Raw genomic sequence first — 25,684 nt, 5'->3', positions numbered from 1 at the left:
GGTGATCTCAATAAGATGTGTGTGTGTATGTGCGTGTTGTGTATCAGGGCATGTGGTTTTCACAGTAAGGGGTCTTGCGAGTCCTTCAGTCAGACAGCTGGAGGGCCAATCTGTCCTCTCGCCTGCCCAGCGATGGCAGGGCAGATAAGCGGCCACTACGGACCCGACCGTTACCCCTCTGCCCCAACACGCGCACACACACCCACACTGGGAGCCCAGGAGAAGCCCGCAGCCGGGGGCTGACAGCTCGACACAGCCGGCTCAGCATGGGGTCTGCGAGGGGAGGGGAGGAGAGACCTGAGGGAGGGGCCAGAGGTCTGGAGGTGGCCGTTATTGCAGCCAAAGCCAGGCTCACTGCCAACATGGGCAGAGAAAGCAAGAAAGGGCGACAGTCGGAAGAGCGAAACAGAAAACACAGTGTCTAGATATGCCATCTAAGTGTTAAAAAGCACAAGTGCATCTGTAACTTTGCTGTTGCATCTCTCCTCTACTTTTTTGGAAAAGAAAATGAATAAGAATGCAAAAATGAGTGTTGGTGAAAGAAATAAAAGTTCACAAAACATTCAGTACTAGCCTAGATAAATCCTACATGTCTCATGCCATCACAAACTAAACTAGTTCAGGTCTACAGAGGAGTGGGATGTGACTGGTTGTGTTCTTCCCCAAAAAACATTTACAGGACAGCAGCAAGTTTTCATCTTATATGCTGAAAGTGTCAAAAACTAACCAGGACTTTAAGAAAAATGTCATTGAATGTGATAAAATGCCCCGTTAATTTAAAATGAGATGGCGAAATATCCACCTTTTTTTAGGTTATTTAACATAAGATTATTCTTAATCTATTATAGAAATATTTAGTTATATAGGTTAAGTGGGTAATTACAGTATATCTGTAATTATTGTCTTGTTTGATGTGGAACTGATTTAAAGTTTTTTTTTTTATATATATAAAAAAAATATATATATATATATTTAGCTCTGAAAACATTGAACATGAATACAACACTCCCAACAACTTACATCAAAATTTACTGATGCAGATAAAAATAAGGTGGCATCTAATCTTACAAACTTTTCTATTACAAACTGATTACAGCCACTTTTTGTATTTTCTATTTGATTTTATAGTCATTATTGTTCTGACTAAGAATTTATTGCAGGTTATAATAATTGATATACTTATATATAATAAACTGTAATACTTTAATAATTATTATAATAATATAATAATAAATATTCACACACACACACACACACACACACACACACACACACACACACACACACACACACACACACACACATATATATGAAATCAAGTAAAATAAAATACTATTCCATCTTTATGGGTATAGTGTATAAAATGAAAGCTTTTTCTGGAAATTATAATTATTATAATTTCAATATGAGGACATGTATTTAAGGTTATACCGATGGAGCAGATAATTGGCTTGACAACAATACCCACAGTCCTTTGCTCCACAGGCTGGATATACAGCCCCGCTCACCTTAAAACTCTAACTGTGTCCTTGTCACACCCTTACTTAACCAGACAAATATTTCATGGTTGCTCACACATGTATGTGAATTTGTTTGTGTGTGTGTGTCTATGCGCATCCATACTGTCTTTTAAATATGATCTTGTCTGATTTGTCCTGAAAGGTGACTGACATACATTGGTGTGATGCCAAAGGTTTGTGCATGTTGTGTAAATGCATCGCATCTCTTGGAGGGCATGAACATGACTTCAGAAAGAAGCTGGCACCATCTGTCTGTGGGACCCATGATGCTATGGCACGGTGGCAGGACGTCCCGAAACGCCATCCACATACACACACAAACAGGGTTAAATGGGCAATACACAGATGTCTGTCAAATGTCTGTGGGTTTCTTAATTGGATAACCTCTAACATTAAATAAACATTGAACATGATGCTCTGAGGACTGAGATGAGATGAAAAAGTCATGAATGAGACTTTAGTCAATGTCCATTAATGAGAAATGTTTTTATAATAAAGGAAAAGAAACCATGCTATTGCCAAATATCAACTGAGGAGGCACTGGGGCTAGCTGTCACATGTGGAAGTTGTCACAAGGACTATGTTTCTGGCAGTGTTTTTTTATGTTAATTTAAAACATAGGTCTTAAATATGTTGTCACATGTGTTAAATTGAAACATTAGTTATATATAGTATATAAATAAAATGTCAAATAAAATTGTACAAATGTATTACTTAGAAATATTTTTAGTGAAACAATGACGTGGCAACTAGTTTCAGTCTGAAATGTAGCCTAAATTACCGTATTAGTAGGCTATAGCATATCAACGACTGTATGTTTAAAAACTACGGTAGTACAATATTGTTTAAAATAATTTTTTGAATAACATTAAAAATCGGTAGGCTACATTTGGGACCGCGTGTGTGAAAAGCATCGTGAAAAGTATTCTAATCTTTTGCAATGTCGACATCTTTCGGATAGTACCATTGTGAGCAAATATAATATAAATTCCGAGTTTGGGCGCCATCTGTCGGCTAGTACCAGTAGCGTCTCCGTGTCGATCGATTTTTCTGTCTTTGACACATTTGTCTGACAGTTCTTCTGCGATGGCGGCACTCGCAGATGGGCTAGTATGTTTGGTTTCTATGGTTTGTGCAGTCACTGATAATTTATAACGTTAAATGGAAAAAAAGAAATTCAATATAAATTTGGACGACTCGGCGTTCACAAAGGAAAGAAGTCCGGTGGGTTTTGTTTCCTTACTATGATTGTGTTGTAGTAGTAGAGGTCTTGGTAACTGAGTACGTTATGGAGGTTTAAACCTCACCAAAGTTCATAAGTCCATAACGTTACATGAACTATCACCACTGATATTAAGTCAGGGGACTTCTGTAATTCACTGTAAATCACTAAACAAGCACGACCTACCAACTTGATGAGCTAACGTTACTTTCACACTCTGCAAGTTTGCCGGTAAAAAGGTGTTGATGACTCAAATCATACTGATGCATTGCATCATGTTGCCCACTGCAACAGTCTAACTAACTAACTAACTTACTAACATATAACGTTACCACTCTCGATCAGTAAGTGCCACACTGAAGACAGAACTTTAAATAAATCACGACAAGCTGGATTCATACATTTGATCCACATGACAGTTCACTCATAATTTACTTACCCCAATGATTATCCTTTTCAAACCCATATTACATTTTTCCTCAGTGGATCATAAACGTTGGAAGATCCTCGCATTACGGAGGCCATGCATTATTTTTTAAAAACGCCCCTCGTTATTTTGATTTAATTTTAGCCACTAGAATAGCGAGCGAGAGAGAACACATCAAACATCATTCTTTAAGCACAGTTATGACTATGCATGTTTTGAATATAACATCTATCTTTGTGTTTTTTTTCCCCTTTACAAAGCATCTCTCTTATTTTATATCAAGCATGTTCTTGACTGAAACTGTCTCCTTAGGAAACAAGTAGGCAACAGTAACAAGTGGGAATGAAATTGTGTGTGTGTGTGTGTGTGTGTGTGTGTGTGTGTGATGGAAATTACGCCATAACTGTTTGGGTCATCTTAATTTTTCAAATATGTATAAAAATATTTTTTCACAGTAATAGTTTTATTTCAATCTTTGTTTGGATCATCATAGTTCAAGATGTTCTACAGATCATCATGCATTTATTCTAAATTTTTAAAAATACTTTTAAAATTAATGTTTTATAATGAATTTACTTAATCTCACAAGAACAGTCTTTGAGGTTAAGAAAATATATACATAAAAGGCATTTGAAAAGTAGTGATCATTTATTTTCAAATGCTTTTTATGTTTAGATTTTTATTGTTTGAGCCTTGTCCAAGACATTGTTTTTTTAATGACAGTTTTAATGTAACATTCAAATGACAAAAATAATAAGTTGCAAGAGATGAATAAAATAAAAAATGCTGCAGAAGAATATATGGGATCTTTAAGATTACATTAAATTATTCAGATGGCAGTGTCTCTGAAATGATGAAAGTTTCCTGGTTCCTTTTATTCTCACAGGTGGCACCGTTGTTTAAGGCCAAAGATGGTCAAGTAGAGGCCACAACTGTTCCAGCTCCTGGCCAACCACTGTCCTATGCAGAGTTTGTTGTTCAGAGCAAAAACAGGGGGCTTCAGGGAGCAGCTCATGGATCAGAGAAACAAATATCTGCTGCCCAATGTAGGAACGATGCTGCAGGACAAAGCAGTGTAAACACAGCTGGCGCCTCAGTTAGTACGTCATTCACAGACTCAGGAAAACCCGAGACAGAACAGCAGGGACCAGCAGAGGTACCAACAGAAGATCAGACAAAAGAGGAAGGTCAGAGTTTGGAAGGTTGCATTATTCCTCCTCAACTCTTAGGATCTGGGAACAGTATTATTGTCAGTCCTCGACAGGTCTGTATAACGTGTGTTCATTATCTATAATTTTCCTATATTTAAAAGGTACGCTCAGTATTTTTCCACCTAATTTTAAAATTGGATCGGTAATTTTTTTTTAATGTTTTTGGAAAAATATCTCTTATAGGCTATATTTATTTAATCAAACATACAGTAAAAATATTAATATTGTGAAATACACAAAAATATTAAGCAGCACAACATTTCTTTGTAAGAAATGTTCTTCAGCAGCAAATCAGCATATTAGATTAGATTTCTGAAGGATCATGTGACACTGAAGACTGGAGTAATGATGCTTAACATTCAGCTTTGCCATCAACGGCGGAATAAATTACATTTTAAAATATATTCAAATAGAAAAGAGTTAATTTAAATTGTAATAATATTTCACAATATTACTCTTTTACTTTTTTTTTTTTTTTTTATCAAATAAATGCAGCCTTGGTGAACATAAGAGACTTTTAACCGGCAGTTTAAATCAAAACTTACTGAATGCACCTTTTACTTCATTTTTATTATAACAAATATTAAAATATAACAATTAAATATAGAACTTGATTAAGATATGTTTTTAATCTGTATACAGAGAGGCAACCCCATCCTAAAGTTTGTGAGAAATGTTCCTTGGGAGTTTGGAGAAGTGGTGCCAGACTATGTTTTGGGAAGGACAACGTGTGCTCTTTTTCTCAGGTTGGTTTGTGGGTATATGTATAGTACCAGTGAGATTATTTCTAATATTACAGTTGCCAATGTTTCTTCTTCAAAATAGGAATCCAAATGTACACATTGAAAAGCTAGAAGCTTCAGCAGGACACCGATGGAGATTAATATGGAAGCAGTGCTGTCACTTCATTGTACACACTTGAGCCACGTCTTGTTGGATTTAAATGCACTCAATAGTGGAAGAAAGAAAGTAATACGTTTATATTTGTTTGATCTCAAAATCTGCACCAGATTTGCATATTTAAAGAGGCCATAATATGACCTTGATTTTGTTTTTGGGATCTAACAGAATATTTTTTTGTTTAGTTTTTTAACATATTTTAGGTTGTTGCAGCACCTCTCTTCCCAATCTGTCAGTAACACTGCCTTGTTCCCGTCTCTATGAAACCCCTCTTTCCAAAAAAGCACAATGAGCTATGATTGGTCAGCTGGACTCGTGTTTTGTGATTGTCAACCATTTTGACTGTGTTTCAGTTATTTAATTAAATGTATTAAAATTATTCAAATGAGGAATATAGTGAATAGCGAGGAATGTGTATATATACAGTATATATACTCAAGACTGCAATGGTAGCATTTCAGTGAGTTCAGAAACAGTGATTACTGATATAGAGAATAACTCCTTTTTGAGTTTGACTTTGTGCTTTGTAACTTTTCAGACCTTAATATTACAGACTAAAGAAAGTTGAAAATGTAAAAAAGTATAATAGGTCCTCTTTAAGTTTATGAAAATGGCACTTTCATAAATGTCTTTTATTTGCTAATATTTCATAATACTTAATTTATAATGGCAAATCAAGTGTTAAATTATAGAAACATGGTTTCCAGCAAGTGTATGTGCACTTCAAACACATTTTGTAAGTGTTATGTGAAAATGGAATCCTCTCACTTAGTCAGTTGTGAAACCACATCATCCTCCACTCTCTGCAAAGAAAATTAGTGAGAATTCAAGGAAGTAAACATGTTGTGGCTGACTGTAATGATTGGTATGGCAATACATTTTAGACAATGTAGAATCAGCTGAGAAATGTTAATTAAATGTTAATTAATTATGTTGCATTTTGTAATTGGAAGATTATGCTTATTGTGAATATAGGAATCATTGTGGAAGTTTTCAGTCCCTTAACTGAATTACAAATGCCAAATTGAAATTCACTTTTTTAATGGTGTTTATATTAACCAAACATATCGTGAGCTTAGAAGTATATGGTTCTATCTCCACTTGTCGAAATTGAGTTTTTGACATAATCTTATCCATTAGGTGTTTATTAATGCCTGTGTGGTGTTATTTTTGTAAAAAAAAATATTTTGTTAGTAGTTATTAATAAAATTAAAAGGATCCATCTCACAAAACAGCAGGGATTTAAAAACTTTGATGCTCAATACGTCAGAACTACCCTAAACGGAGATAGAACTGTATAATTCTAAGCTCACAATATATCAGTTCTATATGGGATGTTTTAGTTTCTCTTTCTCTCTCTCTCTCATGTCCACAGTGTGCGTTACCATAATCTGAACCCAAACTACATCCATGAGCGTCTGAAACAGCTGGGGCAGAGTTTCACCCTCAGAGTGTTGCTCGTCCAGGTCGATGTGGTAAGTCTGTCTGTTTCACTCACACTCGCATTTCTTTGTCCTTTCTCATACATGTTGTGTTATTTAAATCTCTTTCTGAATTTAATAATAAATAAATCGATGGTAACAAATGTCTACTAAGTGCCTGTTTTTTAAGTTTTAAGTAGCTTTAATTCAGTTAGAGACTGCAGATGTTCATGTCCCATTTCTATGTTCCTGATTTATCAGAAAGACCCTCATCATGCACTGAAAGAGCTTGCTCGAATATGCATCATGGCTGACTGTACCCTCATTTTGGCCTGGAGGTAAGGGGACCGTTCTAAATAATCAAGCTGGAGGGGAATTTCCCTAGTGGCTTGTGTAAATATAAGCTGTTAAAGTTCCTGCTAGTTTTTAGTGCTTTAATTTAGTTCCTTTAACTAAACACACCTGTTTGTATGTGTAAGTCCTGAAGAAGCAGGTCGGTACCTTGAGACATTTAAATCCTATGAGAAGAAACCTGCAGATCTTCTTAAAGAACATGTGGAGAAAAATTACCTGTCCCAGGTTAGAGCCCAAAAATCTATTTATACATCTGAAATTATTATGTATGGTTTCACTTGATCAAACACTGATGGCATAATTTCTATGAAGGCACTTTCTTTTTATTTGACAGGTTACAGATTGTTTAACCACCGTAAAGTCTGTCAATAAGACAGATGCCATGACTCTGCTGTCTACTTTTTCTGTAAGGAATACTTTTCATTTAGATGTTGCACATCCTACATCTTACTACCATTCAAAATATTATTATTTTTAAAAAAGAAATTATTAGTTTTATTCAGCAAGGATGCATGAAATTGATTTCAAATAAATACAATAAGAATTATTAAATACAAATATTAAGCAGCAAAACTATTTTTAGCATTGATAATAATAATAAATGTTTCTTGAGCAGCAAATCAGCATATTAGAATGATTTCTGAAGGATCATGTGACACTAAAGACATTTCTTTCAAGAACATTAAAAAACCTTAAAGACCTCTTTTGAATGGTAGTGTACATAAAAACCTTTGCCTATTTTAAATTAGTGATCTTGAAATACTTTTGTGTTCTTATATTGATGGTATTTTATCTCTTCAGTCTTTGGAGGGCATCATTAAGGCTTCTAAGGAGGAACTAGTTTTGTGCCCAGGACTCGGTCCACAGAAGGTGTGTAGAGACACTTTGAACTGTTGGCTTTATACGTAACGTAGCATTGTACTTTGATGCAATATTTTTTTAAAAAATAAGTGCATTTGACTCTTTTAACCAATCCAAGGGTATGTGTATTAATCACTTTTCCTTATTGTGGTTCATTTAGGCAAGAAGGCTTTATGATGTACTGCACCAACCCTTCGTAAAGACCAAGAAGAAGGAAAGCGGATAAATCAGAGCTGCAGTTTCCAAAATCACTGTGTCTTAGAGTCTTATGATGATATGTGGCCTTCAAGTGGGGCATAAACAGCCTCTTAAATTTGTATCATTGGTGTTTATGAAAAGTTCAATAAATATCAATAATTTTTAGGAGTAATTGTGTATTATGTTGATATTTTAGAGTGGGAGGTGAGGTTCCATTATAACCCCATGATTCGTATTGTAACTGGAACAAAACCTGTAGAAACCTGTCATATAAGAAAAAAAATGGACGGAAACTACCTAATAGAAATAGGAATTAGACTATAAGGGCAAACTGACTCAGAGTATGAATGTGTTTGTGGCGGTTTGTGGGCCAAAAGTTGATGGCCATCACATATGCCGCAGAAAATGTCATCAAATCACAACTAGTGGGAGGTTTTATACTACACAGTGATGAATAGTAATCTTCTTAAAGGGATAGTTCACCCAAAAATGAAAATTCTGTCAGTATTTACTCACCCTCATGTTGTTCCAACCTCGTAAGACCTTCGTTCATCTTCGGAACACGAATTAAGATATTTTTGATGAAATCTGAGCTGGATCACTTCTCCATACTAGTCCATAGGCTTCTTCAGGGATTGAACTTGCAGGCCCCGAAAAGTTATTAAAGATATCGTTAAAATAGTCCAAGTGACTACAGTGGCTCAATCTTAAGTTTATCAAGCGAAGGGAATACTTTTTGTGCGCAAAAAAAAACTAAAATAACGACTTTATTTCAACTATTCATTTCACAGAATTTTCATTTTTGGGTGAACTATCCCTTTAAAGCTCTTTTGCATTAATTTAATGTGAAAGTTATATTTTTTTACATAATCCTTAAAGGGATAGTCCACCCAAAAATTAAAATTCTGTCATCATTTACTCACCCTCATGCTGTTCCAAACCTTTATGGGTTTCTTCTGTGGAACATGAAAGAACATACTTTGCAAAAAACAACAACAACAGTGTTTTTTGACCATATAATGGAAGTCAATGTTCACCAAAACTGCTTGGTAACCAACATTCTTAAAAATATCTTCTTTTGTGTTCTACAGAAGAAAGTAAAGTAATACAGGTTATGAATAACATGAGGGAGGGTGAATAAATGATGACAGAACCTTCATTTTTCAGCCCCTTTAAGTGTGGTTCACGGTACTTTTTTACCTGAGAACTCACTGTGTTATTAATACATGCGTGTCAAAACTTTCCCCTACACCTTTCCGTAGTATACTTTCATATGCAACAGAGAATACTGTATAGGTCAGACAGTATAAAGGCAACACTGAGGGTCAAATGCCATTCCTGTATCAGCACATTTATACATCATGCTGCTCAACGTCTGTCTCCTGCTTTCTGTCTTCTCTCTGTCCGGTAAGACATTCACCTCTTGCACTAATCGGTTAGATTGTTTTGGGTGGGAATATTTTAATGAGATTTTAGTTTTTTAGACTTATGTACATATCCAAATTTTTGTACCAATGGCTTTCAAACAGTTTAAGTGATTGTGATATATTAGGAGAAATACATCAATAATAATAAGATCATACCCATTTTACTTCTATAATTTGTCATATTTTCAAGTTAAACTGTACTGTACCTAAGTTTTAACTCTATAGTTCCCATGCAATCCTCTTGTCTCATTATCACAGGAGGGTTAGAGAGTGGTATCGTAGGAGGCAGAGAGGTTAAACCTCATTCCAGACCATACATGGCATCTCTCCAGTATAAAAGACACCATAAGTGTGGAGGGATGCTCATTAAGGATGATTATGTGCTGACATCAGCCCACTGTTGGGAGTAAGTATGCATCCATATATCCCCAATAAACTGGAGAATATGTAGTATTCAAAAACAGTTGATTATTAATCTGATTTTAAAAAGTTAGGTATTTTAGCCTTTATTTTGTTTGTAACGATGTACTGACATGATCCTTTAAAATAACCTCAACTTTAAACATTTTCACAGTAAGACCTCCAACGTCTTAGAAGTTGTTCTGGGAGCTCACAATATCAGCCAGAACGAGAAGAGCCAGCAGATAATCCAAGTAGAGGAGTACATCCAACATCCCAATTATGCAAACAATAACTTCACCTATGATATTATGTTATTGAAGGTATTCATTATTCTCAGATTGGGGGGAGGGGGTGCGGGGGGGGTTGTATTCTGGTATTCACTGATTAATATGTTACAGTTGAAGACCAAAGCTGTGCGGAATAAGTTTGTGGATGTTATCGATCTGCCTAAGAACAATGAAAATATTCCCGCCCTTGTGGAATGCTCCATTGCTGGCTGGGGTATGAAAAAACCCAGAGGAGAAGCATCAAGGGTTCTGCGGGAAGTCAGGCTCAAACTGCAGTTCAGCTTTGAATGTAAAATAAAGTGGCAGGACTATTTCAACTCTGAGAAAATGATCTGTAGTGTCTCAGATGGGAAAAGGGCTTTCTGTCAGGTACTGAAACGTCACTTAGATGATTAACAAAAAATTCACATAGTGGCAGAATACATTTAAGTCTTTTATCTGTTTCTTTCTAGGGTGATTCTGGCAGTCCTCTTTTTTGTGACTCTAAACTTCAAGGAATGGCTGCATACACATATCGTGAAAACTGTACATCCAAGAAGTATCCGGAGGTCTACATGAAAATATCTGCCTTCCTTCCGTGGGTTAGGAAGTACATTAAGTGATTGAAATTGCATCTATTTTTTGGCTATATAATCCCTGCTGCCATTTCCAGTTTTGTTTTTTAACTTCATAAAAATATAATATATATATATATATATATATATATATATATAAAAACTTTATTTGTCTGTATTGCCTCCTTATATACAGTAGCTTGCATACTGTATGAATAAAGTAAAAATAATCTTATCAAGCAAATCCTGAACCAGAAATAAAATAAAAATGTAGAACTTTGGTTGTACAGGAAGCTACAGAACATTGTTCATTGTTGATGTTGAAAGATATAGATTCCCATACTATACATTCATTAATTGGTCCTTCTACGGTCATAATGCTAGAGCCCATCTCAGTTTTTTAGGCCAGAGACTATACTATAGGCAACATTATACATATTTTATAAGATGTTATGAAATTAAAATGTCCATAAAAGTGATGTGAAGTACAAATGTCATTAGAAGGCCAGCAACAACCTTCAAAATAGAATTTATAATTATAAATCACCCACTTTTTGTATGTTACAAACATGTCCTCTATTATAAAACCTATTTTGTTTGTTTTTCAGTCAGTAACGTTTTGATGTCACACACTGATGTTTTATGCTTGCCACAACCAATGTCCAGTCATTGACTGCGAATAAAAATACTATGTACACAGTCAGTCAGTGTGGGATCACTATATGTCACCAACCTTATAATAAACTAACAAATAATTTGAACAAACATGAGATTTGCAATTAAGGTACTTTATTGTATTTCATTTCTAATAACAGTACACTTAGTTGAGTAGAGTATTTTATTACTCTGTAACTCAAATTTGGTAATGATTCCTTAGTTATGGCTGCATGCTACTTTGTAAACACATTTTGTGGTTTGAGGTAAGAGGGGGAGATACAACTAGTGAGTGTAGTGAGTGGGTTTGAGCATACTATTGATAGCATATGCACACTAATGCTATAACAGGCTGTTGCAGTTGCACGATGGTTCTTTACGCTTTTCTTCTTCTCCTTGGTATCTCTTTGGCTGGTAAGATATTATGCATTCCTTTCTTCCTGAATTCACATTGTGCTTCCTTTTACAAGAGCATAACATTTATAAACTCGAATATTTAAAAAAATATAAATAAAAATAAAAATATATTCAAATAAATTTCAAATATAAATGAAAATGAAATACTATACTTAGAATGCAAATTGTAAATGCACATTCAATACCTCCTTAAATAGTCTGGTAATGTTACTTCTGTTTTTGTCACAGGTGGGATGGAGAGTGGTATTGTTGGTGGAAAAGAGGCTAAACCTCATTCCAGACCATACATGGCATCTATTCAGGTTGGAAATAAACATCACACATGTGGAGGGATGCTGATCAGAGAGGATTATGTACTGACATCTGCCCACTGTTTGAAGTATGTGTTAGAATGCGTGTGAAGGATTATTTATGATGCTTTTTAAAAAGTTAGTCTCAAGACTTTTAGTTTATCTTTCTGTAATTTTGTATTTTAGTTATTTAAATGATTCAAGGTATACACTGTTTTTACATTTTTCCCACAGTCGCAGTGCCTTCTCTGGTCGGGGCCACTTTGAGGTTGTTCTGGGAGCTCACAACATCAATCAGGACGAGAAAAGCCAGCAGAGAATCAAAGTGTTAAAATACATCCAACATCCTAAGTTTGAACCTCATAATGAGAAGGACTACAGCTATGATATCATGTTACTAAAGGTATTTTCACCTTCACTCTCTCTGGTTTTATATTATGTGCTTTGCTTGCTCTCTTTAAATTATTTTCTTTTATTCGCAGCTAAAGAACAAAGCCAAGCTGAATAAATTTGTGAAAGTTATGCCTCTTCCTAAGAAAAATGGAAAAATCCCAGCTAATGTTAAATGCTCCATTGCTGGCTGGGGTACGAAAAAACACGGAGGAGAAGCATCAAGGGTTCTGCGGGAAGTCAGTCTCAAATTGCAGTTCAGCTTTGAATGTAAAACAAAGTGGGAGGACTATTTCAACTCTGAGAGAATGATCTGTAGTGTTTCAGATGGGAAACATGCTTTTTGTCAGGTATTATTATATTATATTATATTATATTATATTATATTATATTATATTATATTATATTATATTATATTATATTATATTATATTAATGTTTTTCCTCTGTCCTTCTTCACCAGGGTGATTCAGGAAGTCCTCTTATCTGCAATACCAAACCACAAGCAATTGCTTCATATACCTATGATGGTGACTGTGCAAACAAATCATATCCTCAAGCTTATGTAAAAATATCCTACTTCCTCCCCTGGATTAAAAAGAAGATTGGTTAAAAACTAAGTTTGCATATCTCTCTCTGCTAATTACCTGTTTCTGCTGCAACTGTCAAAACCCCATATGTTTAGCCAGTTTGAGATTATTAATACTTGATTTTTGATGAGAAGTTTTTATTCATTGAAAACCCCTTAAAATAAACTGCAATATTCATTAAACCATCCGTTTAGATCACCAGATGTATGTGATGACATGGAGAAGCTTATTTTAGTGGGATAAACATTCATTCATAAATAATAGTTAGTGATAATTTAAATATATTGTTATCTATAAAGACACTCAGTTTAACAATGAAAAGTAGCCTGATTGCAGTATTGTGTACTTCACACTTTTACAGATTTTGCTTAAAGTGCTTTTAAATGGGCAGAAAAGAATAAAATACATTGCTTTCACTGATAATAATAAAAAAAAGATGTTACTTACTTGCCTTTTAATTTATTTAAATCTTGTCTCGGTTATTTGCACCCTGCTGTTCTAAATATGACTCTTTGTCTACTGGTTGTGTCAGCAGTACGTAAAACTGCTGCATGTCACTCCTGTATTAAAAAATGCAAAACAGTGATTTAAACAATTTCGTCTAATTTCACATCTTCCGTTTATGTCTAAAATTTTACAGGGTGTTGTTATGTCTCAATTCCACAATTATTTAATGGTTAATAATTTGTTCAAGCCCCTTCAATTTGGGTTTAAGAAAATGCAATGAAACAGCCTTGGTTAAAGTCGTCAATGACTTAGCTTCTGATTCTGGCTCCTTGTCGATTCTCATTAGATCTTAGCTCAGCTATCGACACCGCTGACCATGCTTTTACTTAACCATTGGAAACTGTCTTTGATGTATCTGAGACTGATGGTTTAGCTCATTTGTTTAGGGATCACAATCAATTTGTTTATATGGGTGGTTTTAGATCTTAGGTGGGCCCTGTTTGTACTGGTGTCATATAGGGCTCAGTTATTGGTCCTTTGCTCTTTAGCATTTATATCTACCCTCTTGATCAGCTATTAAGATCTCTTGACCTCAGCTAACATTTTTATGCTGATGACATACAGATTTACATACATTCCTAGTCTGGTCAATTTATGGATGTTTCTCATCTTTCCAAGAATCTCTGAGATGAAGTTGTGGGTGTTTAACGATTTTTCTGTGTCTAAATTGCTCTAACTGAAGTCATGCTCCTCGGCTCTCCCCATAAACTACGCAATACTGTTTCTATAGATTTGTTAGTCGATGGTGTTGCCTTGGAGTTCCAAAGTAAAGTAAAATATATATATATATATATTTGGAGTCACATTTGATGCTAATTTGTGCCTTTTGTACAGAATATGGTTAAGACTTCATTGTTTCATCTTAGAAACATTGCATGTATTTGTATTGTTCTTGTGCAGTCACTCACAATAGTGTCGTACCAAGAAATAATCAAGAGCACACACGTTTGCGTCCAACTTCAGTCTTTACTGGATCTCAACTGCCCCTCATACAGATCTAACAACCAATCCACATTCAGCATGCAAATCAGCACACGTAGATCGATAACATTACAGTATTTGGCCTATGTTGTCCTTTTCTGTTGCTGAAAGATTGATTCATTCTTTGAGTATCCAAATCTTCTCTTAACAGATTAAAATAACTGCAAAACTCGGCAGCTACTTTAACTGGGGCCACGGTTGGTGACTGTGGCGAGCAGGATGTGGCCAAGGGACGTGAGAGAACGGCGCGAGGCCGGTGGCGTGATTGTTAATTAATGACACCGAGACGCACCAGTCTCGCCTCTATCACGGAGGAGCGGAAGCATAAAGGAGGAGCGACGACTGTGAGAGGTTTCATTCCATAGACATCATATAGATAGACGCCCTATCGACCGCTACTGCCTATTGTCGCGGCGAGCCGTGGGGCCGCCATCTTAAACCGGTCACCCGCTCCGCTCAGTGTAATCTGTTTGGCAGGTGCGCTGCCAGCGCATTTAATTAATCATATCTCACTGAAAACCGAACGGATTTTCACGCGGGTTTTTTTGCTGCAAAGGTCATACACGTAGCTACGATACAGGACACATTGAATATTTTGTTCACAAAATACAACTAATAGTACGGTAATGTTAAATGTTAAATCTTACTTGTGTAAAGTAATCCCCGAGTGATGGTCCGCCGATTTGAGCAGGAATATACTGCACAGTGCTCTGAAATCTACTGCTGCTATGCAACGCAAATAGGAGTATGACCTGCTTAATATGGCGGCCGCATTTCTTGCGCCACAGCGGCCAATAGGGCATCTAGTCTCTATATGATATCTATGTTTCATTCATTAACAAACACCCACCGACCTCGCGCCGTTCTCTCACGTCCCTCGACCTCGTCCTGCTCGCCACAGTGACCATACCCACCCAGCACCAGACGTCATTAAGACATTGTTTTTTGGGCTAAATCAAGTCGGCCCGTCATAGCCTTCATTTAGCCCAAAAATAGACGTTGAAAAGTGGGCTTTGTTTGGTCCGTCTGATTTGGTCCAAATTTAGCCCAAACATAGACGTTGAAAATTGGACTTTGTTTGGTCCGTCTGATTTAGTCCAATTTTAGTCCAAAAAAAGTTCTGAAATTTTTGGACCACATATAGCCCTAATATAGCATAAACATAATTAAAGTCAATTGTGGCAAGTGAAGAAATAGACTGTAGAAATACCTCAAAGTTACGTGTCACTGCACATCCTAGAAATACATTTTTTGTAAGCACCTATATGTTCGTAAACCATATAAAACATAGACCTAAATGATTTGGCATGGCAGAAATCCATCAAAAAGCACGCCCTAGTGGTTTATATATTGTTGAAAACACTTGTGCTGTATATTAGTGGCCTACGCCTATTTCTGAACATTTGTTAACAATCACTACATTTAATATTCCTATAATGCACCCATAAAAACATTAAACATCACAGTAGTTAAAACACCATAGACCCCAATAAACAACAGCACTTAAATAGCCTATAAATAACTGCATATGAATATATTCACAATATATGTGAAGCACTGTTAAATAAATTGAAATACATCTAGTATATTTGAAATATATTTAAAAAATACTTGGAACATAAAGCTTATAAATTCTTCCTCATGTTACATCTGTAAATTTGTGTATTTGAGAAAATATGTCCATGCCTTATGGTAAATGTGGTGTAGAAATAAAATTGTAAAAACCATATTTCTAAAGCTATATATTATATTATAATATAGCCTATTATATATAAATGACTACATTGTTTTACTTTTTCAATGCTTTCATATGCTCATTCCATTTACAGTTTGAGATGGCCACAGGGCTACTATCCACTTAATAATCTATCAAGTTTCAGGATATTTTATCTGATTATCAAATAATTCCCTCCATCAATTCTACGTTTATGTAAATTCTGCGTGACTTCTACGTGTTTTAAAGGTATTGTAGGTAGAAATCCACAAAAATACTTTTTGTCAAAATTTGTTTAAACTGTCTTTATATATCAATGCATAATTAAAATGTAAGTACTCTGGAAAAGAAATTATAAAAATCGAGTGTCTGTAGTCCTCTTAGGACTACAATAAACACAGCTCATTATTCCATTAACTCCCACTCCCTCCCTACTCGGCTCCTTCCAAAGCCACGCCCCCAAAACAAATGAACGCGCGATCCCGGCCATTCGCTCAGCTGGAAGAGTCGGACGTGTTTACCAGCTTTACCAGATGTAGTGACATCATGTCAGAATCACAAGTAATAAAATAACTAACTTTATCAGTATGAATATAAACAATTAACATGGCTGTTAGTACTCACTATCCAGCTCGCATAACGATACTTGTAAAGTTTAAAACATTTTACTAGCTCGTAACAGAATCAAACTCAATATAAGGCAAAGCTATAAATAGCTTCATTGATACACGTTTGCCGTTACTATCAGTTACACTGTGATGAAGGTGAATTTGTAAGATTCATAACATAAGATTGTTTACAGATAAACTGAATTACATACACTCAAACGCCTTCTCACAACTGCATTGCAGACCCAAGATAATATAACACACACACACACACAACATATATTGTATAGCACATACAGATACAACATAAAGACATATGTAAACATATGTAGAGCATATAACAACAAACCAAACGTGAAAAAACGGAGTAGGTAGAGTTCACGGTGAAAATAGGAACACAGTTTAGGCAGAGGGTAAAGCTAGGTATAAAAATAGATCCCCTAAACTTTTTAACCTAAAGTTAGATTCGGCGAAATTAAATAAAACAGCTTTCGACTGCAGATAGGCCTATTGCTTATTTATCGTCTCAACCCTGGCTCACTAACAGTGACGTTATACTAGTCGACACCAAAGTTACACTGTCATAGCTAAGCCAGTACCGTTAGTTATGCTACGTAACGTTAGGTAGCTAATATTAGGTAGTTAGGTGTGCTAGTGATACATGCTTCATGAAAAAATAAATGCCATCAAAATGAAAACAGCAAGATTACCTGTCCAGCAGAAATAAAGCCATCATGGAGTCACTTTTCAGCCCCTTGAGATCACTCAGTAGTAGCCGACGCTGGAAAGCCACGCCGACTCTCTTATGATTTCTTTATTTATCCAAAGACTTTTTGTTCATAGCCTTTTCAAATACTGTCTTCCTTTTTTTAACTCGTTTGACTTCGCTGCCTCTATATGCAGGTAACGTTACTGAGAATTGTGACTGTTCTTTCTCTGCCATAATTGTTTGTTATTACTAGCTTCCGTTCCTTTTCAAACGGGTGCGCGCATTTGGGCTCCTCCTGTATCAGCAGAGGTGGTATCCATGGTAGCGAGGGAGAGTGACAGTCGCCCCAGCCAATCATTTCTTTCGTCCCGAATGGAATAATGAGCTGTGTTTATTACAGTCCTGAGAGAACTACAGACACTCGATTTTTATAATTTATTTTCCAGAGTACTTACATTTTAATTATGCATTGATATATAAAGACAGTTTGAAAAAAATTGGAAAAAAGTATTTTTGGGGATTTCTACCTACAATACCTTTAATGGGCGCGCGCTGAACATTCAAGCCGCATTTGAACTGGAGCGGAGGGCGTTACCATGGAAACGGGGCGGCAGCTCAACTGAAAGCAGCACAACTCCGTTTCTCACTGTTGTTTTCACTACTTTCAGGTAAGTTTAGTCCCCAACATTACACAAATAGTACATACAAATGTTTCTGACACTTTCTTTCATGTAAATGACTCGCATCCGTTGAATATTTACTTTATATAAATGGTTTAGTGTCTTCGAAAAAGTCCGTTAGCATCTCAGCCGTTAGGCTAGCCGCTAACTAGAGGTAAGTTAGGTTAACTATAAACTTGAGCTGTCTAAGTTTGGGCTTTTAATCGCATCTTATGTGTAGCTGAGAGATTTTTATAGTTTTGTTCAGGTTTTGCTGGCAATTGGTCAAGGGATGAATGGAAATAAGCTAATTTATTTAACCTAAAAGTATGGTTAATTCATAGTTTTCACGCGACGTCACACCATTATAGAAACGCCCACCTGGAGAGCAAAATAAGGCTTTCCTCCATTTTGCCCGCCAGTCATTTTATCAGGTTTGTAGTAAGCATTAATGTTGTTGCTTAAAAAAAATTTAATAACATTGTTATTAAAAGATCAAATTCAATAAAGACCGCTTATTGATGATACATACTTTGTACAGGTAAGCAGATGAACATAGAACAAATTATTTATAACTTAATTATTAGTTGTCTTCTTTCTCTTTTCAGTATTGTTTGCCATCTAGTGCTGATCACAGAGTTTAGCTCCAACCTTAATTAAGCAGACCTGAGCAGGTGATCCAGGATCACCGAGACTCTGCAGGACTTTGGTCTGGACCTCCAATGTTGTAAGTTCAGAATATATTGCAGGAGATCTCAACATTGTCTCTCAAGGTCCACTTACATGGAGAGTTTTAAAACACAAACCAATATTATATTTCAGCATAAATATACATCACTAGACAGGTCATGTCTAACAAAGCAAACATTTACAATTTATCTATGACTGAAATCTTGCATGTATATGTAGAGGGAAAACTCAAGTGTATACTTTACATTTTGGACAACCATTTTTTCTTTTACATTTAGATTTTGGTTATTGTTTTCTTTCTCACTTTAGATGCTGGAGAAAAAACAGCCAGGCTAAAGCATTCTGTTATGGCTCAATAATCCGGGGTTGAGATAGTGGAAGGAGCAGAAGATCAGAGATCAGGAAGAGATGTATTGGTGCCCCTAAGGGAACTAATGTGATTTACATAATGTGTCAAATTACCAAATATTTTCATCACTCACCTTCATGTCTTTGCAAACCTGTAAGACTTTCGTTCATCTTTGAAACACAAATGTAGATCTTTTAAATTAAATCTGAGAGCTTTCTGTCCCTCCATTTCACAGTTTATGCAACTACAACTTTCAAGCTTCAGAAAGGTAGTAAAGACAATGGCCCTCATTTATCATTCTTGCGTAGAAACGGGCGTATATGTTGGCGAAAGATTGTGCTTACACTCCTCTCACCGCCTGATTTATGAAGCTGTGCGTACCTTTGAAATCCAGGTGTACGCAATACCTGCCCTTGATAAATGCCGCGGCTGAAAACGATCGTCATTAGAATAACACGCCAATATTCAAGTATCCGCTTCCCCCACGCCCTCATTTTATGCCATGGACACACGGAAGACGGCAAAGAGGAGACACTTCTCCGACGTGGAGATCGAGACCATCACCATCATGAAAAATTATTATTAAATCAAACAACAATATTGTTGATGATAAATTCAAAGTTAATTGATTTTTTTTTCAAAACGCTATAAATCCATCAATTTTTTGTCTAAAAAACAACAAGAGAAAATGCAACATATAATCAGGGACTCATACTATGAATTAATATAAATTAAATAAGTGCAACTGCATGAAATAAATAAAAGCCAAACAAAATAAATGGTAAAATAAATTAAATAGTAAACATAAAATAAATATTTCCAATGTCACGTTCCAATATTGTCCACCACATAAAACAAATAATTTAAAAATAACACACAAATACAGACACATATAACATAAAAATACATTCAAATCATTTAGTAACACATTTAGGCTAATAGTCATTCGTGCCGAACTTGAAAAAAGTAATGATAACAATATTCAGGCCTACTATTAGGCTACGTGTTGTAGCCATTAACTAAGTGCATTTAGTTTCATATTTGTTAAAAAATTATAATTTTATTTTTTCCCCATCTATGTTGATTATGAAAAGTGAACATAGGCTAAGATAGGATGCGCAATATATCGGGAGACATGCTCAGACATGATTTTGGCCACTTTAAGTTTAATTTAAGTTAAATAAGAAGCAAATAGCAGACAATATAATCATGAGTCATGACATGGAGGCACGGGCGCGGTCCCTTGCATTGCACGTGAACTGGAGCGCATCTCATCACAAATTAATCGAAACTCAGTATATGCCTCACAGACATGAGAAATATATCTATAAAGAAAGCTTAAAACTTCTTCAAACGAAACTATAAACGAAAATAAATACTCTCTCTATAGGCGCGTTCATTACGGAGATGGTGATCATCAATTTCATCTTTGCAGACACAACACTAGTTTATTAATAGAAATAAAATACAAATTTATTTTTTAAAAATGGCGTTTATCGCGTTTTGGAAAAGAGCTCCTCATATCTTTTAGTTTGTCAGTGCGTTTTGTGGTGTTAGGAATTGTTTTTTTGCGCATTTCCGCACTAACTCAAAACGTGCCTACATGTACACCACCTCCTAAACTGGCGTAGGATTTGAGCGTGCCGTACGCCAACGTCCATATTGATAAATATCAAAGTCACCGTGATTTTGGGTGTACGCTGGAAATTTGGTGTACGCACTTTTGATAAATGAGGGCCATTGTAACAATAATCAATATGAGTCCAGTGGTTAAACTTCAACTTTAATGAGCGATGTGAATGCTTTGTTTGTGCAAAAAAAACATTACATCTTTATTGAAACGTGTTTATGGAGCACCACGATTCATCAGTATTGTGTTGGCGTGTGAGCTGGCCATCTCATGGTGCAACATGCGTCGGAGATACCTAATTTGTGAATAAAGACGTAATTGTTTGTTTGTGCACACAAGGCATCTGTTAAAAATATCTTCAAATAAAATAAAAATAATAATCAAATAAATGCTGCTCTTTTGAAAGTTCTATTCAAAAAAGAATACTGAAAACTGTATCATAGTTTCCACAAAAATATGAAGCAGTACAACTGATAATAATCATAAATGTTTCTTGAGAATCAAATCATCATATTATAATGATTTCTGAAGGATCATGTGACACTGAAGACTGGAGTAATGATGCTGAAATTTCAGCTTTACCATCACACATATTTACATGAATATGTATTTATAAATTCATAGAAAAGTTATTTTGTAGTCATATTTCAAAATATAACTTTTTTTAGGGTATGTTTGATCAAATGCAGGCTTACGATGTGATCAGGAAAGTGTTTTTTACGTGAAAGATGTATTTAACGTGTCAATAAATGTTTTGCTACTCTTTTGTGAATTGTCTTATTTTTACAGTAATTATGAATATTAAATATAATCATAAATTCACGGTTGAAATTAGGCCTGAAAAAGACGTCTTTTCAACTCACTTTACAACCTAATTTAGACGTGAGTGGGACGTCGTTTTATAGGCGTCTTTTCAACGACCTGAAAAAGACGGCTTTTCACCTTTCAACCAAATTTTAACGTTGTTTAGACGTCTGGCAATGTCGTCTTTTCGACGTCTTTTCAACGAGTTTTTGCTGGGTGGGTATAAATCTTATTTTGGAGACGTTGCATTGGCTTCCTGTCATTTTGAAAACTAAATGCTAACATACAGTATGAGGCTTTGCATAATTTAGCTCAACAGTATGTGGTCGATCTTTTAATTTCTTACACCCGAACTTGCAATCTGCAATCTTCTCAGTGTGGTCTCTTAACTGTTCCCAAAACACGCATTCGTTCCAGGGGTGACGGGGCCTTCTCAGCATCCAAAACATTGCAATTCTCTCCCAGCCGACATCAGGGAAGCAAAATCATTACATATTTTTAAAACTTGTCTTAACTTGATATTGCGTGCGAGTGTGTGATTGTTTCATTCTTTTTAAATTAGTCTGACGCTAAAACCAGTTGTTGCTTTTGTGATTGCATAGGCTACCTCTTTGCTCCGAGCGTAAAAAGTCCCCTGAACCCACTTTGATGTGTGTGGTGAGGTTAGGCGGTGTGTTTGAGCCAGAGTACAGAATATTCTAGTTAGGTGTCAATATGTCTACCACCATCTGTCTTATATGAAAGTGTATCCTGTCACTCAAAATCAACTAAGTAGGCTACTTTAGATAAAGCTGATTCAACTAGTTTTAACATTGGTATTTTAAAAACAAGTTCAAATCCTACTTGGGCAATGAACGGGGCTCTAACATATATTTATTTATATTTCAGATGAATATCCGAGATGATACAAGTTTATACTGTAGGTTTTCATATGAAGTAAAATATGATTCATGATTTCTTATCTGATAGTTGACTGAATTACACCAACGCATTTTGAGATTGGTAATAACATGAAATGAAATATTACATTTGTTAATAAATAAAAAAAATCTAACTATAAATGTTTAAGATTTAAGAAAATTACAAGAACTACATTATTGTCTGTTCAAATGAATGAAAAAAATGCCAGCTAATGTGAATATGTTGTTGTCTGGGCTGGGGTAGTAACTAACCAGGATAAAGTGCATCAAGGGTGCTGCAGGAAGTCATTCTCAAACTGCTGTTCACTTCAGAATATAAAATCATGTGGCATTGATACTTGAGTTGAGAACATAGGACTTGCAGTGTTGCTATATTTAAATAATAGGTTGCTATAAACTATATAGCCTATAAAGAGGTGAAAAATAGGAGACAAAGACTTTTTTCAAATGCATCTTTATTTAATGTTGTCTCAAGTAAAGATTTCTGTACATGCACAGTATTAACAGCTTGCTAATATAGCAAAGACTTATTATTTTTAAATTACAAAGATCAACAATAAAAAACTATCAATCTGTGATTACTTTTTTCCTTTCAGATGATCCTAAAGATTAAGTAGAAATGGTTCATCTAATAAAAAAAATACTCTGAAATGAAATGCCATCTCACCTTAGATGATACTATAAACATAGATGACCTTTTACCAAAGAAAACAAGGGTCCATGTCACCTCATTAGTACAAACAGTAAACATAAGAAGGGAATTTTTTTTGGATATTTCCAATTTAGGATTATTGTGTTGAGAGACATCTCAGTCCTCCTCCTCAAATTCCCTAATTATCGATTTCAAATCTTTCTGGATGTTAATGTATTTTTTTTTTTGCAAAAAAAAAAACATTCTCTCAAACTAATTGGTCTTTGCAGAAGAACATGATGGCAGAAGAATATTAATATGGTTATTCAAATTACAAACAGGACTAAACCCACCAATCTAAAGTATATGTGTACACTCAATCACTGTGCAGACTCTTGAAATTAAAGCGCCTCCTGTCTGTGAAACTCTGCATCTAAGGAGAACAGGTGGCCAATTAACAAAATTATTCTACAATAAAATTAATTATAAATGAATTACATCTACAATTTGATTTATAATCTTATAAAACTACTGCAAAACAACATTATTTCAAATATTCTCATTTGTGACTACACAAATGGAGCCACATGTAAACAAAGAAAAGCACACACTCACCTGGCTAGGGTCTCTTGTGAAGTATCTCTTCTCTATTACCTAAAAGAGACACAATAAGTGTTTTCTCACAATGTATATACACGTTAATACACTGCACAGATATATATCAGACATTTACTCACAAAATGACAGAGAATCATTAGGGTCAGAAAGGAAATACAGACTTTAGTTTAATTAAAGTTGCTACCTTGTCAAAAAAACGGCTCAATTTAACAGCATTTGATGATCCGGCCGCAAGATACCGTGGATTTGTACAATCCTGAGAAGAAAAGCCGGAAAAAGCTCAGAATGCATAATGGACAGGTTTTGAGTTTTTTTTTTGGGCTTAATATTATGTTAGTTTAGGTAAAAACATTATAACAGCACTAAAAGGCACACACAAGGTTAATCTCTTCCGCATTAAAGTCTTCAGACAGAAAGGCAGTGCGGGTCAGGACATCATTCCTCTTGTTTTCCGGGATCTGATCAAATTTGGTGCCAATTAGCAGGAGAGGAACTGAGTTCTCTGCAAACTGTTCTCTATCATAATCTCTGCAAGTGCAAAACATCAGAATTGATTTAATTCAGCATATCGATGCAATTATAGACATAATCAAATGCTCACTGTATTCTGATTTATTTACCACAAAATATAAGCATTATATTTCAGCTGGAGAAATGCTTGATGCAATCATTCTAACAGAATTTGAAGTTAACCTTGACTCACCCATTTGATACAATGATGCCAGTTGGAGAGGAGTCTTTGCTCAGGGCCTCCAGTGACCAGCGGTACAGATTCTGGGAGGATTTCTTGTTGGTCAGATCATGAACTAAAATAATACCTGCAGGAAAAAGACAAACACAGTGATTTTAGCATTAAAGAAAAGTCATTGCAAATGTTCCAATATTTTTCTTTTCTTTGTGTGCACATGCTTTTTGTGTTGGATACTTAACCATTTACAGAATTGTAAAACACAGCTCTTGAGCTTTTAACACTGCTGGCACTGCCAACAGATCCTCCAACATCCCAGAGTTCAGTGTAATACGTCTTCTCGTCTGGAGTGCCTTCTCTGTAGTCATGTACCTGTGCAAAGAATCAAGACAGGTTTTGCTATGATAATGACACAGTTAATTATTAATAATAAGTACTGATAATTTTCACTGTACCCTGACGTCCACTGAGCAGCCAACAGTCCATGAAGGATTCCCCAAAACTTGATTCTGGCAAAGTAAATGTACAAGAGAGGACTTCCCTACTCCTGTCAACAGACATAAAATAACACTGAACAGAGGAGACATATCGAGGCACACAAAGTATTTCTGTACAACATCTAAGTGGATGAAGTTCCTCGTGATAGATATTCTCTAATAATAATAAATATAATACTAGTATTGCAGAAATCCAAGCTAATGTGGCACTGGCAGGCTAATACCTCCAGCTTGATTCGAATATTATACAACACGCTTATATTTTAAATTTACATTCACATTGTAGGTTACAGAAATGAAGGTCGATGGATTATTTATATAAAATCTATTACCAGAATCTCCCAAGACCAACACTTTCACCCTATCCAAAGATGCCATTTCTTTCCGGAAGTACACTGTGTAAACTCTACGTCTATGAAAACAAAATAAAAGTTGCGTGCAGAACGGAAATAGCAATATAAAATGAATTAAAATATAAGTATTTGAGTAAAGTATAAATCAAAAAAAAAATTCCATCTTATATTTAGTAGTAGATACAATACAATACAATGCAAT

The 25,684-nt window shown here is 35.3% G+C and overlaps 3 protein-coding genes and 1 long non-coding RNA gene across 4 annotated transcripts; 3 read left to right on the top strand and 1 right to left on the bottom strand.

Moving 5' to 3' along the window:
- Positions 1–2,555: 2,555 nt before the first annotated feature.
- ercc1 (excision repair cross-complementation group 1) lies at positions 2,556–8,286 on the top strand. Its single transcript, XM_077216948.1, has 9 exons — positions 2,556–2,744; positions 4,056–4,433; positions 5,023–5,126; positions 6,656–6,755; positions 6,963–7,039; positions 7,181–7,280; positions 7,390–7,461; positions 7,857–7,925; positions 8,077–8,286. The coding sequence occupies exons 1-9, from the start codon at positions 2,682–2,684 to the stop codon at positions 8,140–8,142; spliced, it is 1,029 nt and encodes a 342-aa protein (XP_077073063.1). The 5' UTR covers positions 2,556–2,681; the 3' UTR covers positions 8,143–8,286.
- Positions 8,287–9,094: 808 nt separating this feature from the next.
- LOC143723137 (transmembrane protease serine 9-like) lies at positions 9,095–13,551 on the top strand. Its single transcript, XM_077215128.1, has 10 exons — positions 9,095–9,521; positions 9,800–9,947; positions 10,116–10,263; positions 10,342–10,599; positions 10,683–10,828; positions 11,800–11,852; positions 12,084–12,234; positions 12,380–12,548; positions 12,628–12,885; positions 12,998–13,551. The coding sequence occupies exons 1-10, from the start codon at positions 9,476–9,478 to the stop codon at positions 13,145–13,147; spliced, it is 1,527 nt and encodes a 508-aa protein (XP_077071243.1). The 5' UTR covers positions 9,095–9,475; the 3' UTR covers positions 13,148–13,551.
- Positions 13,552–18,229: 4,678 nt separating this feature from the next.
- LOC143723913 (uncharacterized) lies at positions 18,230–21,737 on the top strand. The gene is made up of 3 exons (XR_013197194.1): positions 18,230–18,311; positions 18,911–19,029; positions 19,302–21,737. It is a non-coding gene; the product is annotated as an uncharacterized LOC143723913 (long non-coding RNA).
- Positions 21,738–23,133: 1,396 nt separating this feature from the next.
- On the bottom strand, positions 23,134–25,539 carry rabl3 (RAB, member of RAS oncogene family-like 3). Its single transcript, XM_077216441.1, has 8 exons — positions 25,462–25,539; positions 25,088–25,179; positions 24,875–25,004; positions 24,648–24,762; positions 24,322–24,472; positions 24,129–24,200; positions 23,942–23,980; positions 23,134–23,759 (listed from the first exon to the last, which is right to left on the bottom strand). Exons 1-8 carry the CDS (start codon positions 25,505–25,507, stop codon positions 23,703–23,705), a joined length of 702 nt encoding a protein of 233 aa, XP_077072556.1. The 5' UTR covers positions 25,508–25,539; the 3' UTR covers positions 23,134–23,702.
- Between the last annotated feature and the right edge of the window lie 145 nt (positions 25,540–25,684).

Source organism: Siphateles boraxobius, unplaced genomic scaffold (assembly GCF_051911475.1).
Source record: "Siphateles boraxobius isolate OS27281-9 unplaced genomic scaffold, OSU_SipBor_1 7, whole genome shotgun sequence".
Lineage (NCBI taxonomy): Eukaryota > Metazoa > Chordata > Actinopteri > Cypriniformes > Leuciscidae > Siphateles > Siphateles boraxobius.
The sequence above is the reverse complement of the archived record's forward strand: the minus strand, read 5'-3'. Positions and strand labels throughout refer to the sequence as shown.